This window comes from Podarcis vaucheri (assembly GCF_965113315.1).
Source record: "Podarcis vaucheri genome assembly, chromosome: 1".
NCBI classification, from domain to species: Eukaryota; Metazoa; Chordata; class Lepidosauria; order Squamata; family Lacertidae; genus Podarcis; species Podarcis vaucheri.
In genome coordinates this window covers 71,740,111-71,755,458 of record NC_138759.1, presented here as the reverse complement: position 1 = coordinate 71,755,458, position 15,348 = coordinate 71,740,111, and the positions used below count along the sequence as shown (strand labels likewise).

Below are 15,348 nucleotides of genomic sequence, written 5' to 3'. Positions count from 1 at the left end.
AGTACCCAGTGCCTTTTTTGCAGGGGGTACTCAAGGGTACACAGTAGCGGCACATCTTTTTGTTGTTGTTAAAAAGTGTGGCACTTCACACTCTGCCCACCAAGGAAATGTAATAAGCGAATAGAAAGAGAACCTACCCAGTTGATGCTGACAAAAAAAACCTACATGGACACTATATAAAAGAACATAAGTTTCATCACACCTCTCCCCCCCCTTTCTTCCCCAACCCTATGGCGTATACAATACTAACGTCCAAATGTAACTGATTTGTAGAAAGGACTTCACAATCTGAAAAAAGAGACAATGCAAGTAACTGTTGTTAACCAAGAAAACTTTTAATTTAATTTTTTTTAAAAGTGTGGCACTTACTGTAACAACTTCATGGTTGAAAAAAGTACTGCCAGTACCTAGGGTCTGAGGTGGTTACACCACACTCCGCCAAATAGTAGGACTGGCCGTGGCAACCACAAATCTTCCCACATGAGGTTGCTTGCTACATCCATTGGGTGCCTTGCAAATAGAAAGCAATCAGGAAACTAGCCATGACCTAGGTGGTTTGACAGTGTCCTCCATAATCATGTAGACATTCCTTCATTATGAGTGTTAAAAGGCAGTTAATTTGCAGTTGTGCTGATGGTGTGAGCACATGCTCCATATTAAGGACAAAACAGCAGTGCCAATTCTGTGTACCTAAGGTACGCTAGCTCCTTCCACTTCCAATCAAACCAAAGGAGATGGCAACATTTAAAAATCCTGGTTTTTAACCCTATTTTTATGAGGCTTTCAAAATATTTTCTGCAGTTAACGCTTTGCTGTTGAGCTGTTTGCAGGAAGCTGCAGATTACTGTTCTAATCAGAGAATGACTGGGCTGGTCAGCAGGTGCGTGTGCTTCTGCAGTTAAAATCGTGAAGATGCAGTGCAGTTAAGTGAACACAGATGAGTCTATTTCTGGATCAAGACCTGCTGCTCAGCAGACGTCACATTTCTGAAAAGGCAGAATCCTTCTTTGTCCATATTAGGTATAAAAACGCCTTCTAAAAGCATCAAGTGATTATATCTAGCATGTGGGATTTGGGTTAAAATCATTGTGTCAAATCTGCAGGAATGCTGTAGCCATGCCAGGCGTCCTGGACAGCTACCAGCTAAAAGCTGTCTTGCTGGCTGCCAGTAAAAACACTGCATTCCTGGGTCATATATAATAGCAGGAACAATAACGGCTCACAGTTTAGTCAAAAGCTCCGGCCTTGTGAAATATTACTCCTGGGTTTTTTTGCTGCTTTTTTAATAACCCTTAAAGGCTACAGTGTCACCAAGTTTAAAAAAAAAGAGCATCTTCACTTTCCAAACCTCTCTTGCTTCATGTCCTTTATTTCAGATTTCCCTTTTCTTTTTACCAGCAGCAGTGACTTCCTTTGTGCTAACAGATCGCAGCAATAAAAAAGGAGCAATAAAAAAGGAGCCCCTCAGAGGAGGAAAGTTTTTAAGTGGCTGGAACTCTTCTTTCTATCAACTCTTTCACTGGTGTGTGCATGCACCAAACTGCATAACCTTTCAATTTCCTTCAAACCTCTAATTATGAAAAAAGCCCCAGTGTTAGTACAAAGCATTTTACATTTGTGGCAGTATTCACATTTGAAATAAAAATCATTGAATTTTGAAATTGTTTTCTAATATACTGTAGCGTGCAATTTTAAGTAATAGCTCGAATTTTAAAGATTCCTGTTTATTTTCCATTAGACCGCGTGTGTGTGTGTGTGTGTGTGTGTGTGTGTTGATTAGTGGAAGATGGAATCAAGCAATACCGGGAGGGCCACAAGTTGCCCAACTTTGTTCTATATGAATGGGTAAATCAGAGGTGGATTTAGGGGAGCACCAGTGGCTTGGTTGCACTCGGCACAGAGCCTTGGGGGGCACAGCAGCTACGATGCAGAATGGAAGATGCGAAGCAAGGAAAGTTCCGATTTTTTGGTGTTACACAGGGCAACGCTGAAATTTGAGGCCCCAAGGTCCACCACTGACTAAATGCCCCAGGAGCAGGGTGTCTCAGTGCTACTGGCTGTTATGCAAAATTGTAAAGATCAGAAATTACCTATCATCAAAGCCAGTTTCATCTCCCTGTGAACCTCAACCTCACTGTAGATTTGTGAGTCTGAAGGCAGTCTTAAAAAACAAATCTCCCCAAGTATTCAAGAAGACTAAAGGTTGTCAGCCCAGCATACACATCTATAATACAGAACTCTGAAAAGAGAACAAAAGGCTTATTTGGGCCTCAAAACACTTAGGAATAGCTCTTAGGTGATGTTTGCCACTGTTTTCAATTTTCGTGCATCAGTGAATTATTTCCCACTCCTTTTGAATATCAACATAGGAGTTCTGATAAAAGAGTTTCAGATTTAGCCACATATAAGGGCATTTGAATGTAATTTCTAATAATCCCAAAGGGGGACATCTAGAATTCAAACTTCAGTTTATGGAAGACATTAATGCCAGTGATCAAAATGCACTTATAATATAATGCTTATTTAAGTGAAAGAAACTGTGGATATAGCAATGTAATGTGAACATACTGTACATATTAATAGTCATGGAAGCCTGACAACTGTACTTGTCCAACTTTATTGTTTTGAAAATGAAACAATCACAATCTTTAAGCCCAAACTGGACTTCAAACAGCATCTGACAGTGCCAGGAGATCCTGTCCCACACTATCAACATTACTTTAGATTACAGCTTTTGAATGGGTTTTTCTGAATAGTAAAGTCTGTGTTCTGTAAGTCAGGGTTGTGTTGCATGTGTTATGCAGATGATTTACAAGGTCTGCAGTTTTGCACACCCAACCCTTTCCCATCCTCAAAGCAATCAAGCAGGAGTACCAGCTATCCTGCCAGGAATATTCTTTGGTATCTTCCTCTCCACCATCCAACCCAGGCCATTAGCAGCACCTGCTGCTGAAAAGTTAAGCTTTCTAAAAAAGAAAAGAATAATCTAACAGCAGGTATGTAATGGGTTTAGGGGTTTCTCGTGCGTAAGTTGCCGCCACTTCTGGCTAGGTTATCTGGTTGAACCCTTTCTGACTGAACAGCCTCTAGCATTGTGACTGTCTCAGTCGCTGGCAGAATCCGTCAGTGGGCGTTTCTTGAACTTCTTCCAGCACAAAAGTTCTTTGACGCCTAGTCTCCGCCTAGTCTCCCTGCGCAGAAGCCTTCTTCGCAGGGAGGGTGTGGGCAGCGGAGGACCCGTACTCTCTCCGCTGGTCTCCGGCGAGGAGTCTTGGAGCCTCCTCTCCGATTCCCCCATCTGCCCCCCTTCTCCACTGGTGTTACGCTGATTTCCTTCCCCAGCAAATGGGCTGCCCCTCTCCCTACTGGGACCCTCTCCGGCATCCCTCTGGAGCCTTCCCTCCGCCTCCGGCTCCGATGGCAGTTCCCTGACAAGGTAGTCCCTTCAGAAGTGGGAGTATCTGCTTTTCCAAAACAAGGTTCCATCTTAATGTGCTGCTCCCTCACAAATTACAGTGGTACCTTGGCTCTCAAACTTAATCCGTTCCGGAAGTCTGTTTCATAACCAAAGCATTCCAAAACCAAGGCACACTTTCACATAGAAAGTAATGCAAAATGGATTAATCCATTCCAGACTTTTAAAAACAACCCCTAAAACAGCAACTTAACATTAATTTTACTATCTAACGAGACCACTGATCCATAAAATGAAAGCAATAAACAGTGTACTGCAGTCACACAATCAATCAATCAGTAGCTGAACTGGGTTCCACACACGTCACAAAAACAAAACAAAAAAGCCGCAAAAACAAAAATGCAAAATAAATAGCAAAAACAGACAGACCTCAGTGTAACACTCAAAACGGAAGTGTGGCAATCAAATCAGAAGCGTAACACTCAAAACAGAAGTGTGGCACTCAAATCAATACATAAACACTCAAAACGGAGCACATTCGGCTTCTGAAAAAAGTTCGCAAACCAGAACACTTACTTCCGGGTTTGAAGTGTTTGGGTTCCAAGGCATTTGAGAACCAAGGTACCACTGTACTTGTTTGAACCAAAGCCAAAGTGAGTGTTGCAGTGTCAGCACAGAGTAAGCGGTCAACAGTAATGTTGACCTTTGGTTGTCATATATCATATTTTTCCTATTTCTGGTCACATGCCTCCTTTTATTCCTAATATTCTGTTATTGTTGATTATTTACTATCATCATTGTCTCACAGACAGGAGAATTGCCATATTGGCTCCCTGATTCGTGTCCCTGCAATTAAAAAACTCCCCAAGTAAAACAACTTGCCACATCAATTAAAGTATTTCAAAAATACATGCTCTTTCTGTCATGAGCATCAATCTCGTGGAGAAAACATAAAGTGGGCAGAGGCTTTCATTATATGAATGGTTGCATTTGATCATCCTCAATTCAGCAAGGTGTAATCCACATTCAGGAACAGATTCTCATGCATGGATTGCCTCACTATACTGTACATGCCAGAGACTGCTCTAGATAATATTACTACTGCTAGCAATGGCCTCAGGAGACATGATAGCAGAAATACTAGGTGCCTAATCATGGATCTGCCCCAGTCATGGGGAGTGAGTGCAAAAGGAGACTACAGATGAGGGGTACTATATCTTCCCTTGCTTCTATATTACCCCCCTACATTTTATTCCCACGTGTGTTTTACTCCCTAGTGAAACTCTAATAGTAGAAGCATCCTTAACTGCTAGAAAGGTGGTTGGGAGATGGGATGCAGAAAGGTAAGTGACAACCAGGGACAGGGGTGTTCAGCACTCCTTTCCTGTATGCATCTTCTTGCTGTTAAAACTAGAGCCTGCACAACCCATTTCTGTGTGTCTGGGGGCAGACCTGTGTTTAAGCACATAGATCCTCTACCACCATATCTAAATTGGCCCTGAGTGGAAATCAAAGAATGACCTCGACCCAGTTTCCCAATAATGTAATGTATACAAAAGGGAAGATGGGCAGAGCATGAGAAAATGCAGCTTACTGGCCTCTGTTTGGCACTACAACACAATATCATTAAAAACATATGAGTGGGATAGGAAGCAATAAAACGTAGGTAGAAAAAGCACTTCCCCAATGTTAGCTTTGGGCTTATCCACACTTGGCTTTCCTCCGCTCCTTCCAGGGACAGCCTGTGCTTTAAATCTCTGTTTCTATGTGCCCTTTTCTCTCTCTCCAGAGCTTTCCCCATAAAAACCTGCTCTTTAAAGTTCAATCGGAACAAACAGCAATGCACAGAAACCCTTAACTGACACTGAATTGACATTTGCTGCAACTGAGCATTAAAGAGCAGTTTTTTTCAGGGAAAGTTCTGGGGCAAAACAAAAACAAAAAAAACACTTGGACAGGGAGCTTTTAAGTGCGGACCTGTGCCTGGAAAGAGTGAGGCAATAGGTAAGTGTGCATAAGCCCTTTAGCAGTTCTAGTGGCCTATACATTAGTTTGCTGATGTGCAAGGCATCTGTAGTCCAGTATGCACTCTGCAGCTAATACTAACTAGTAGTGCTAGTCCAAATGTACTCATGGGATCACCATGGGGAAAGAATCAACTGTCATGAGTGCCAGTAGCTCTGTATCCTCTTCATAACCGGTAACATTTCTATCAGATACATCCTGTTTTACTTCTAGTAAGCTCTTCTCTGGAAATGCCCAATTTGGAAGTAGGTAGGTATGAATTTTCCAAGTATAATAAACAATTGAGAGTGGGCTTAGTTTAAAAAAATGGAATTCCCTGCCATAAACACTGAAACATGTAAAATACAGTAACTCCTAGATTCCCTGGAATATGAACATGGATTTGATTTGATTTTCTATAGCAAAAGCCCTATTTCCCTTAAGACCACAAGAGATTAATTTTCTTCTTGCATTTGTCTGCAGCCCCAAAAGTGACACATTCAGCTCTCATAATATGTCACATTCTTAGCATAGTGTACGTTGAAAAAAGTTGATGTACTTACTAGTAATCTTCTGCAGTAACCAAACCTTCTGCTGCCATCTTCTCCCGTCAGCATAAAAGAGAATGTTTCACTGTAAGAAAGATTGCCACAGATGTTATTGTGCTGCCAAAAAGCAGGTGTTAAGATTCCTTTCGATTAATATTTTGACATGTTTTGAGATATCTTCCAGACAGATAAATCTTGTGGTTTTATCTCATAGTCTTGGTGAGGCTTTGAGACTAACCAAAGGATTTGTACTTATTTTATCCATGTGTAAATGATTACATAACACAAGAAGCAATGGAGAACCAGATATTCTATTGTGAAATTGGTTGGTTTCTTTTGCCTCACAGTTGTAAGACAGAGTACTCCACTTATAGTGGTCAGCTAGCATATGGTTTACACAGTAGCTTATGCTGTAGGAGGAAAGAAACACACCGATCCAATTAAGTCTGAATGGAATATATTCAAATTAACCAATGAATTCCAATTCAGCTATTTCAAGCTGGAACCTCCCTTTCCATTTATTTCATTCACATCCCACTTTTCCTCCAAGGACTTCATGTCAGCATACATAGTTCCCTCCATCCCATTTTATCCTCACAAGCTTGTTCGGTAGGTTAGGCTGAGAGCTATTTCTTTAAGTATGGAGACTTTGAGGTGAGCGGAAAAATCTCCCCAAAGACTGACATCTCTTGTTCTGTTCTTAGCTGTCTGACTGCTATCAGAACTATACAAAACTGAACAAGAGATGGTTGCAAAGCTCCCTCAAGCCAGGCTCAGAGAATGTCTTTGGGAGCTTGCAAAAGCTCACCTCAAAGGAGAGGCAAGCTTTAAAAGGCCCAAACTCTCCTCCAGCTCAACTTAAAATCTGATCTGAAGAAGGAGAAGGAACCCTGGCTTTCCTCTCCACCATCCCTCCCCCAAAACACATATTCTGAAACTGCTTCCTCCTCTCTGCCATTCCCCACTTTCTGTTACTTTTATGGCCAGTGGTAATAGCACCAGGGAGAAGGGAGCAGAGAGATCTATCCCTCTAGCCACCCACCCCCGCCTGCCGCCACTCATTGCCCAGACATCATCAGTGGTAGTGGGAGCAGCCACAGCAGGGTGCAGGGTAGCTAGAGGCCAATCACTTCCCCTTTTCTGTCATGGCAGCTCTTCTTTTCCAAGGCCTACCATGCCCTTCCTCCTAGGAAGTTGTTATGCAGCACTCCAAGGCCATAAGTTATAGCCCTCTGCTCACAAAATTATCCATTTGATGTGTTGGAGAGGGGCAATTTGCATCTCCATTAGAGTGCAAGGCTGTGCCCACCCCAATGCTATGTCTGCTTGATCTTTTTTCTCTTTTTTAGTGCCATTGCCAAACTCATTGGGTATTAGGGTGGAGAGAGGGAGAGAAAGAGAGAACGAGAGAGAGATTGAGCAGCCAGATCGCACCCCCTGAGCTGTGGGTTAGCCACCGCTGCTCTACTTGGTAACAGAAAACCTAAACAGGGCTTTAGTGATACTCAGAAGTGAGCTCTCCCTTCTCTAACCCCAGAGAGCCCAGAAAGGCCAGTAATCAAACTGCTATGAGCAATTTCACTGATTACCTTCCTCAATACTGTGCAAAGGGCGTTAGCAGGAGCAGCAAAAAGAGGCAAGGACTAGGTGTGGTGCACCAGCAGAACATAACTAGAGTTCCAAAGGAGAAAAAAATGTCATCTACATTCAACAACAAGCAAAGGGCACAGATTTATGTGTGTTTTGTCAATCCATGAATCCAGTCTTCTAACTATCAGCAGGATAGTTTACCTGTTGTATTCTGACACTGGGTTCCAGTCCTTGGCATCTGGGAAGCAGAACTGTGGGATGGCCTTGAGACGTTCTTCTGCTTCGCGAACTTGCTTTGTGGGTCTTTCTAGCTGTGGTTGAATAAGTCAACATCAGCAGAGTCCAGAATAGACTCAAATCAGGCTTTTTAAATCAACACAGGGAATAGCTATCCTTCTACAAACATCTATTAAGGATGCAATCCGAAACCCTCCTTACCTGGGAGAGCAAGCCCCATTGAACCCAATAGGGCTTACTTTTAGGTAGACATGGTTAAGGATTGAGCTGTGACTCAACCAATTAACTAAATGAGAAAACTATATTTTATCCCCCAAAGCCATATATATATTACTTAGTACAGAAACATATGCAGAAAGGCAAAAATGTGCCTTTTGAATTTAAACTACTGCCTTTTTGATTCAAGAGAAGACAAATGACAAAATAGATAAGCTGTGTATTATTATTATTGATATCAGAGCCTCATTGATATCTTTCTCCTCCACACAATCACAGAAACCCACTCAGGATCCTGCTTTTGTTGCTGCTGTTCCATTATTGTCTTTGCCTGATTCCATTAGCCTTATGAGATCTTGACTCTAGGCAAAGAAAACTACAAACACTGAGAAGACTGACTTTATGGGTTGTAGTCAACTAACTTAGAGTAAACCCAGAGATATTAATAAGCCTAAGTTTATCGAGGCTATTCATTTCAATAGGCCAATTTTGAGAAAAAGTCAGTGGGTTGTATCCAATGAAAGGGCAAGTGAAAGTGATGCCTATTGCAAAGGAGTTCCACACTGCTGACTCCCTACCATGGTGCTCCACACACTCCCAAAATCCTATCCTGAGGGCAGAACGATTTCTACAGAATAGAAAGGAACTGTGGCAATTCCTTCTTCCCTAGATCAAGCTGTAACACCATCACCGTGAACACATCTGTACTATCTATAGTGTGTTACATTCTCCCATAACATTGAGCCAGGGATTGCAATTCGTTGTTTCAGCTTGTGCTAAGAGAGAAGTGAAGCGATCTCCCATGTTCACAGAAAAACCATTTACTATAGTTTGCCACATTGTGTGAATGCAGCCACCCTATTTACTTACTACTTACTTACTTACTCACTTACTTACTTACCTACCTACCTACCTACCTACTTCCTTAAAATAATTTCTAGGCTGCCCTTTGTTTGAAAATATGACCTCACAGCAGTTTAGAAAAAAACAAAATATCACAGCAGTGGTACCATTTCAATAAAAAGTCTCGTCAAAACATCCACAACATAAACAAGGGCAATAAAAACTGGCATCATTTTAAATTTTGTTTGTAAACCACCTAGAAAATATTTATTGATGGATGACTATATAAATTTAATGTGAAATATAAAATAATAATGTCCACCCATCTATACTAACATTTCTTAAAATTGGACATGTGTCTATTTTTAAGTTATGCATGTACCTAACAGTATCCCATATATGCTACAATAGCAGTCAACAGCTACAATAACAATAATGACGGCAATCCAATAAAGTTGTTTTACCTTTGGAAACTGATATGTGACTTCAGGGAGGTAAGTATTTTTAGAGGGCTTCTTCTTAAGAGAAACTACCACAAAATACTCAAACAGTTCACGTTCCTGCCATTCAATCAGCTCCAGTTCCAAAGTCCGGTAACTAGGAGCTCTCTTCAGCATTGACTGGATGTGGACAAGGCGCTGGGTGTGAGCTAATATTAGAAAAGAAGCAAGAAGTATTACTTGGCAGCTTCTGAGATGCTAAGCCCAAGCACGTTCACTTTTAATTCTGCATGTCTTTATTTCCTACATAAATGAAAGTCTTTTCAAATACAGAAGCAATAAAAGTTCGTGAAAAGAAACTTGAGGAATACAACTTACTCAAGCTTTACGAAGTCAGCTGACTGCATAGCATCAAATGCAACAGGCTGTAAACCGTAACGATCACTATACTTTATTAACAAACAAGCATACATAAAATAGCTTCTCACATCACTTTAGAATCAGGTCTGTGTTGCCAAATATGTTTCAACCTTGATGTGATAAAGTCCTCTGGGTGAGATTCAACTAAGGATTCCTGGCAGCGGAAGCCCTACACAAGGACTTCTGCTTGCACAACAAAACTTTCCCTTCTCTCTTCCCCCCCCCCCCATGTAGATATGGTGGGGGGCTGATTTGAATGAGGGTGTGTATTAGGGAGACATTTAACCCTTTGTCCCCTGCAATGTGGTCCCAATCTAGATCAGGGACTAGACTGATGATAGCATTGCTTTTTAAAAAGCAGAAATAAAGGAAGCTCCTCTTGGAGTGAATGCCCCCAAGTAATATAAGAGCATTACCTTTTGGTAAAAATACAATAACAAATATATAATACAAATTTTAAGGCCCCACAGAAGGAGCAGCAACAAGCTGCAGTTTCACCCATCCATTTCTGCTGCACCTCAGAATACCACAGTAATCTGTATCAACCTAAAGCCAGGAAATTCACTGGAATAAAAGCAGATTCTGGCACTAGCTGGGAAATAAGTCCATAAAAACAGATTTACTGGCCAGACAAAGACTGAGATACACCAGACTGCTAGAAAGCAAAAGCAGCAAAGACGACTAAGGAGAAGAGAAACTGTGGCCAGCAATTTCACAATCATTTAATCATCATCATTATTACTGTCTTTAAAGGATTTTTAAGTGATAGTCATATCCTCCATATTTCTTCTTATTTTTTTAAAAAAACATTCCTTTATATGAAGCTTTGCATTTAGTGCACCTTAATTAATTTGCTCCATGTTCAAAAAAACTGTAAAAAGAAGATAAGCTGCACAAAATGCTGGTTCTGAGCAGGTGCTCCAAGCTGGGAAGAACTGTATTGGGTAGCGTTCACCTTAAATGCCTACTGCCGCCAATCTATAATAGGGTGATGACAGTACTGGCATATTATATAGGCTTGCTATAGATAATGATTACTGATATAACATATCTACAAAGTGCTTTAGGCATTTAGGAAAAGTAGTGTTATAATTGTCCATCACAATGACCACCACTTATTATATTCTTATTGGCTAAATGCAGGGATTGGGAAACCTGTGGCCCTACAGATGCCGTTGGGCTCTAACTCCCATCATCCTCGGCTAGCATGGCCAATGGTCAGGAATTACAGGAGTTGGAGTTCAAGACTATCATGAAAGGCTGGAGGTTACCAATACAAGGCCTTGCATGAGAATAATTACTTTAGTCAAATGCAAACATCCCAAGGACAATGAAACGGCTTTCCTGTGTCTTCCTTACTGCACCCATACTGTACCTCTCCAAAGGCCAATTCTTATGCTCAGCAGACCCTCAGAGACCAGCAGCATCATTTATAATGATGCTCAGCCAGCAGCAAAAGGAGGACTAGGGCAACAGCAAAGTCCGGAGAGCTCCAAGTTGGCAGTAGCAGCCAGGATGCACCTATAGAATGCTGCTGCCATTCCCTGACCTTGCTGCCACCCTGTACCATCCAAGTGAACACAGTGCTGCCAGCACCTAGCGGCATGGGTAGGCAAACTAAGGCCTGGGGGCCGGATCCGGCCCAATCGCCTTCTAAATCCAGCCCGCGGATGGTCCGGGAATCAGCATGTTTTTACATGAGTAGAATGTGTCCTTTTATTTAAAATGCATCTCTGGGTTATTTGTGGGGCATAGGAATTCGTTCACCCCCCCAAAAAAAAATATAGTCCACACACACCCCCCAAGGTCTGAGGGACAGTGGACCGGCCTCCTGCTGAAAAAGTTTGCTGACCCCTGATCGCATGCCACTGCTGCTCCACTGCCACCCTCACGTGCCTCTGCTGTCAGAGATGAAATGGGATGTGGTAAGGGGGAGCTGTAGTTCTATCACCTTGTCTCCCATTTAATTTCATTGGATTGTACAGCAACTAGTAGATAAGGAATGCTGAGCCTCTCACCTTTAAACCTGTCATCTGAATCACTCTCACTCTCACTATTTTCATCTGAAAGAGAGAGAAGGATTCTATTATCAGAAGGAAACTTCAGGTTTGCTCTTAAAGTTAGCAAAATAATAATAAAAATAATGTGTGTCCTTTTGTCCTGCAATGAAGATACATGGTCAAGCGATGTTTCAGGATTATGGAAATCTTTAAGAAAAAAGTAATTTCCAGGCTGCTTGAGGAAGCATTTTGAAAACTAGTTTGACACTTTCCCATTCAAATTCTTTTTACTGAAAAGAGATTGTAACACCTCAGAGAAGTCAAGGGGGACACTTTAAAAGCTTAAGTAGTCAGAAATCTGTATGAATACAGTGATGCCCCGCAAGACGAATGCCTCGCAAGACGAAAAACCCACTAGACGAAAGGGTTTTCCGTTTTTCGATGTGCTTCGCAAGACGAATTTTCCTATGGGCTTGCTTCGCAAGACGAAAACGTCTTGCGAGTCTTGCGATTTTTTTTCGCTTCCCCCCCTTTTTCTAAACCGCTAAGCCGCTAATAGCCTTTTAGCCGCTAAGCTGCTAAGCCTTTAATAGCCGCTAAACCGCTAATAGCGCTAATCCGCTAATAGGGTTGCTTTGAAAGACGAAAAAACCGCTAGACGAAGAGACTCGCGGAACGGATTATTTTCATCTTGCGAGGCACCACTGTAACATGAATTAATTCTGTGACGAATGCCTACTTGGGTAACTGGGCATACTGGTAGCTTGGCTGGCGACGCATTCACCTGATGTGGCTGCTCTTAAGCAGGCTAACAGCGATGTGTCAAGGGCAGAGAGCAGCTATAACTGAGCCAGCAGCAAGCAGTAGCAAGGCTAAGTTCAGATCTAGATATAAGGGAAGGGCCATAGGCCAGCGGAAAGGCATCTGCGTTGTATGCAGAAGGTCGCAGGTTCAGTCTCCCACATCTCCCTGTCTGAAACCCTGTACTGCTGCTGCCAGTCAATGTGAGTGGACCAATGGCTTCACTTAGTACAAGACAACTTCCTAAGCCCTCTATGTTTTCATGTCTTGGTGTCGGAGTGGTACATCTCATAGGGCAGGAACATCAGGAACTCTCATTACTTCTGCTACACTGGAACATACACACTGGCATACATGATCACATGCACATACAAAGATGCACATGAAATGCACAGACCATAGCAAATGTTAAAAACATTCATTTGGAAAGAATATGCACACAGGATCCAGTTTTATTAATTGGTTTTACTTTCACATTGTTGCATATGCAACAAGTTGACAGAAATACATCAATGGCCGGTGTGGCTTCACCATGAGCACATTTGGGCACTTCAGTTCTGCAGAAATTAGCTGGCACCTTCCAGGAAACATTGAGAGCCGCTTCACACTTTATATAGCAATCAGGTTTGCTGCAGCTATGGCCACATTTCCCTAGTATCTCTTGCACTAAATGTGCAAAATGTGAAAGGCAGATGGGCATTCCTAAATGCTGACGGATGCACACCAGGGACCCCTAATTGGCTGCAATTCCCTAGTTTGTGTTTAGGAACAAGCACCTGACCATGCAGCTTTATCTGTTTATTTATTATACAATATATCAGTGTAAAAGTGACTTCTGTAATAAAAGATGGGTGCTAAAACGGATTTCATGATATACCTCTCAGTGATGCTGTTTCAATATTGGACATTGAAAGCTTCTTCAATCTTTTTTTCCCTCTCTTTGCACTATAGATAGAATTGATTCTTTGTACAAGCTGTAAAAGAAGAGGAGAACCATTAGCCTCCATCAAATCAGCACTTGAACTCTAATAAAGATGGAGAATAAAAAAGGTGTGGGTGAGGGCAGCATGCAATGCACAGGATGTGTTAGCACCTCCCCTCCTCTCAGCACACCCTCTGCCCTCTCCAAATCTGCTCCAAATGGTTTGGGAGAAACCCAGAACAGGGAGAAGAGAGGGAGGGGAAGTTCTGTTAAGAATGTACTAAACACAACTGCACAGGAAAGAGTTAAACATATAAGGAAAATGCTCCATTTACCATTATAAATAAATATGCTATTGTTCATTCTAACTGCTCATACTACCAGATAATTATTCCGTCTCCTTCCTAGATTTGTAAGTTTTTTACCAAGATGCAAGAGCTTAACTTTAATTGAGGCTTGTTTCAAATCTGCCATGACGCAGCTATCTGAATAGTACAGATATAAACAATAGGACCCAAGTTGGATCAGTGGTGATTTCCTTGGGAACCACCATGACAAACAAAAACAAAAAACTTTAGGCACAAACCATGGATTATAAATAGCATCAGGTCAACTGCTACTCACATTATAATTTAAGCAAAACAGAGCAATGCACCAGTTTGCAGTGATTAAGGGAAAGCATGTAATCGCCCCTTTCCACACATGCACCTAAAAAATCTTTTCCAGAAATGGAGTGGTGAAGGCAGACACCCACTGTGCCAGCAACATAACTCAGATGTCTTTGTGGATATTTCATGCAGTTGTTTTCCCTTTATTGAGAGCTAGAAGGCCACATCAGGTGTTACATGGATATACATGTGCTTTACACCACATGTGTAAGCAATGACGGTTTTAGTGCTTTTACCTTTCAGTTTGAAGTTGGTTGCTGCAGCACAAAAAAAAGCTCAGGGACTTTCCCACCCCCCACAGCCCAGGTATTCCCACATGCATTGTTGTGTACAGTGGTACCTCGCAAGACGAATGCCTCGCAAGACGGGAAACTCGCAAAACGAAAGGGGTTTTGGTTTTTTGAGTTGCTTCGCAAGACGATTTTCCCTATGGGCTTGCTTCGCAAGACGGAAACGTCTTGCAAGTTTGTTTCCTTTTTCTTAAAACTGTTAATACAGTTGCGACTTGACTTCGAGGAGTAACTCACAGCATGCGGTGTGGTAGCATTTTTTGAGGTTTTTGAAGACTTTGGTGATTTTTGAAGCTTTTCCAAAACTTTTCCGAAACCGTGCTTCGCAAGACGAAAAAAACCGCAAGACGAAAAAACTCACGGAATGAATTAATTTCGTCTTGCAAGGCACCACTATATAGATAAATGATAGATGGATAGATAGATGATAGATAGATAGATAGATAGATAGATAGATAGATAGATAGATGATAGATAGATAGATAGATAGATAGATATAGATAGACAGGATCCAATCTCTCTCACAGTAAGAACATAAGAAGAGCCCTGCTAGATCAGGACTATGGGGAAACGAAAAACACGACCTGAGAGCAATAGCACTTTGTCCAGTTGTGAATCCCAGCAACTGGCATTCAAGGGCACACTGCCTCCAGCAACAATACTTAATTTTGTACTGAATTGGGGATATTACACCAAGGGTAAGAAAAAGCAACACCATGACCGATTAGTAGTAGTTACCTTTGGGACCCTCCGGGCTCTGCGTGTGGAAAGAAGTTCGCTGGTAGTACTCAAACTGTCTTCATTCAGGCTGGATGGAGAGGAGGGAATGCCAAGCTGGGCCAGCAGCAGCATGTCATCATGACTGTGTCTCTTGGGTAACCGTGGTACACGATGGCTTCTCCTTTCTGACCAGTTTCCGATTCTTAGTGACTGGCTGCTGGGCTTTGAAGGTAG

General features: G+C 41.9%; 1 protein-coding gene across 7 annotated transcripts in view; it reads right to left on the bottom strand.

Annotated features, from left to right (window-relative positions):
- Positions 1 to 15,348, bottom strand: part of DENND2B (DENN domain containing 2B) — a 140,233-nt gene that overhangs the window by 24,306 nt on the left and 100,579 nt on the right. For all 7 annotated transcript variants that reach the window (XM_082193012.1, XM_082193014.1, XM_082193011.1 and 4 more), the window contains 6 exons: positions 15,133 to 15,348; positions 13,392 to 13,488; positions 11,732 to 11,776; positions 9,318 to 9,502; positions 7,759 to 7,868; positions 5,983 to 6,052 (listed from right to left, as the gene is read on the bottom strand). In XM_082193012.1, coding sequence (XP_082049138.1) covers positions 5,983 to 6,052; positions 7,759 to 7,868; positions 9,318 to 9,502; positions 11,732 to 11,776; positions 13,392 to 13,488; positions 15,133 to 15,348 — 723 coding nt within the window. The remainder of the gene's footprint in view (positions 1 to 5,982; positions 6,053 to 7,758; positions 7,869 to 9,317; positions 9,503 to 11,731; positions 11,777 to 13,391; positions 13,489 to 15,132) is intronic.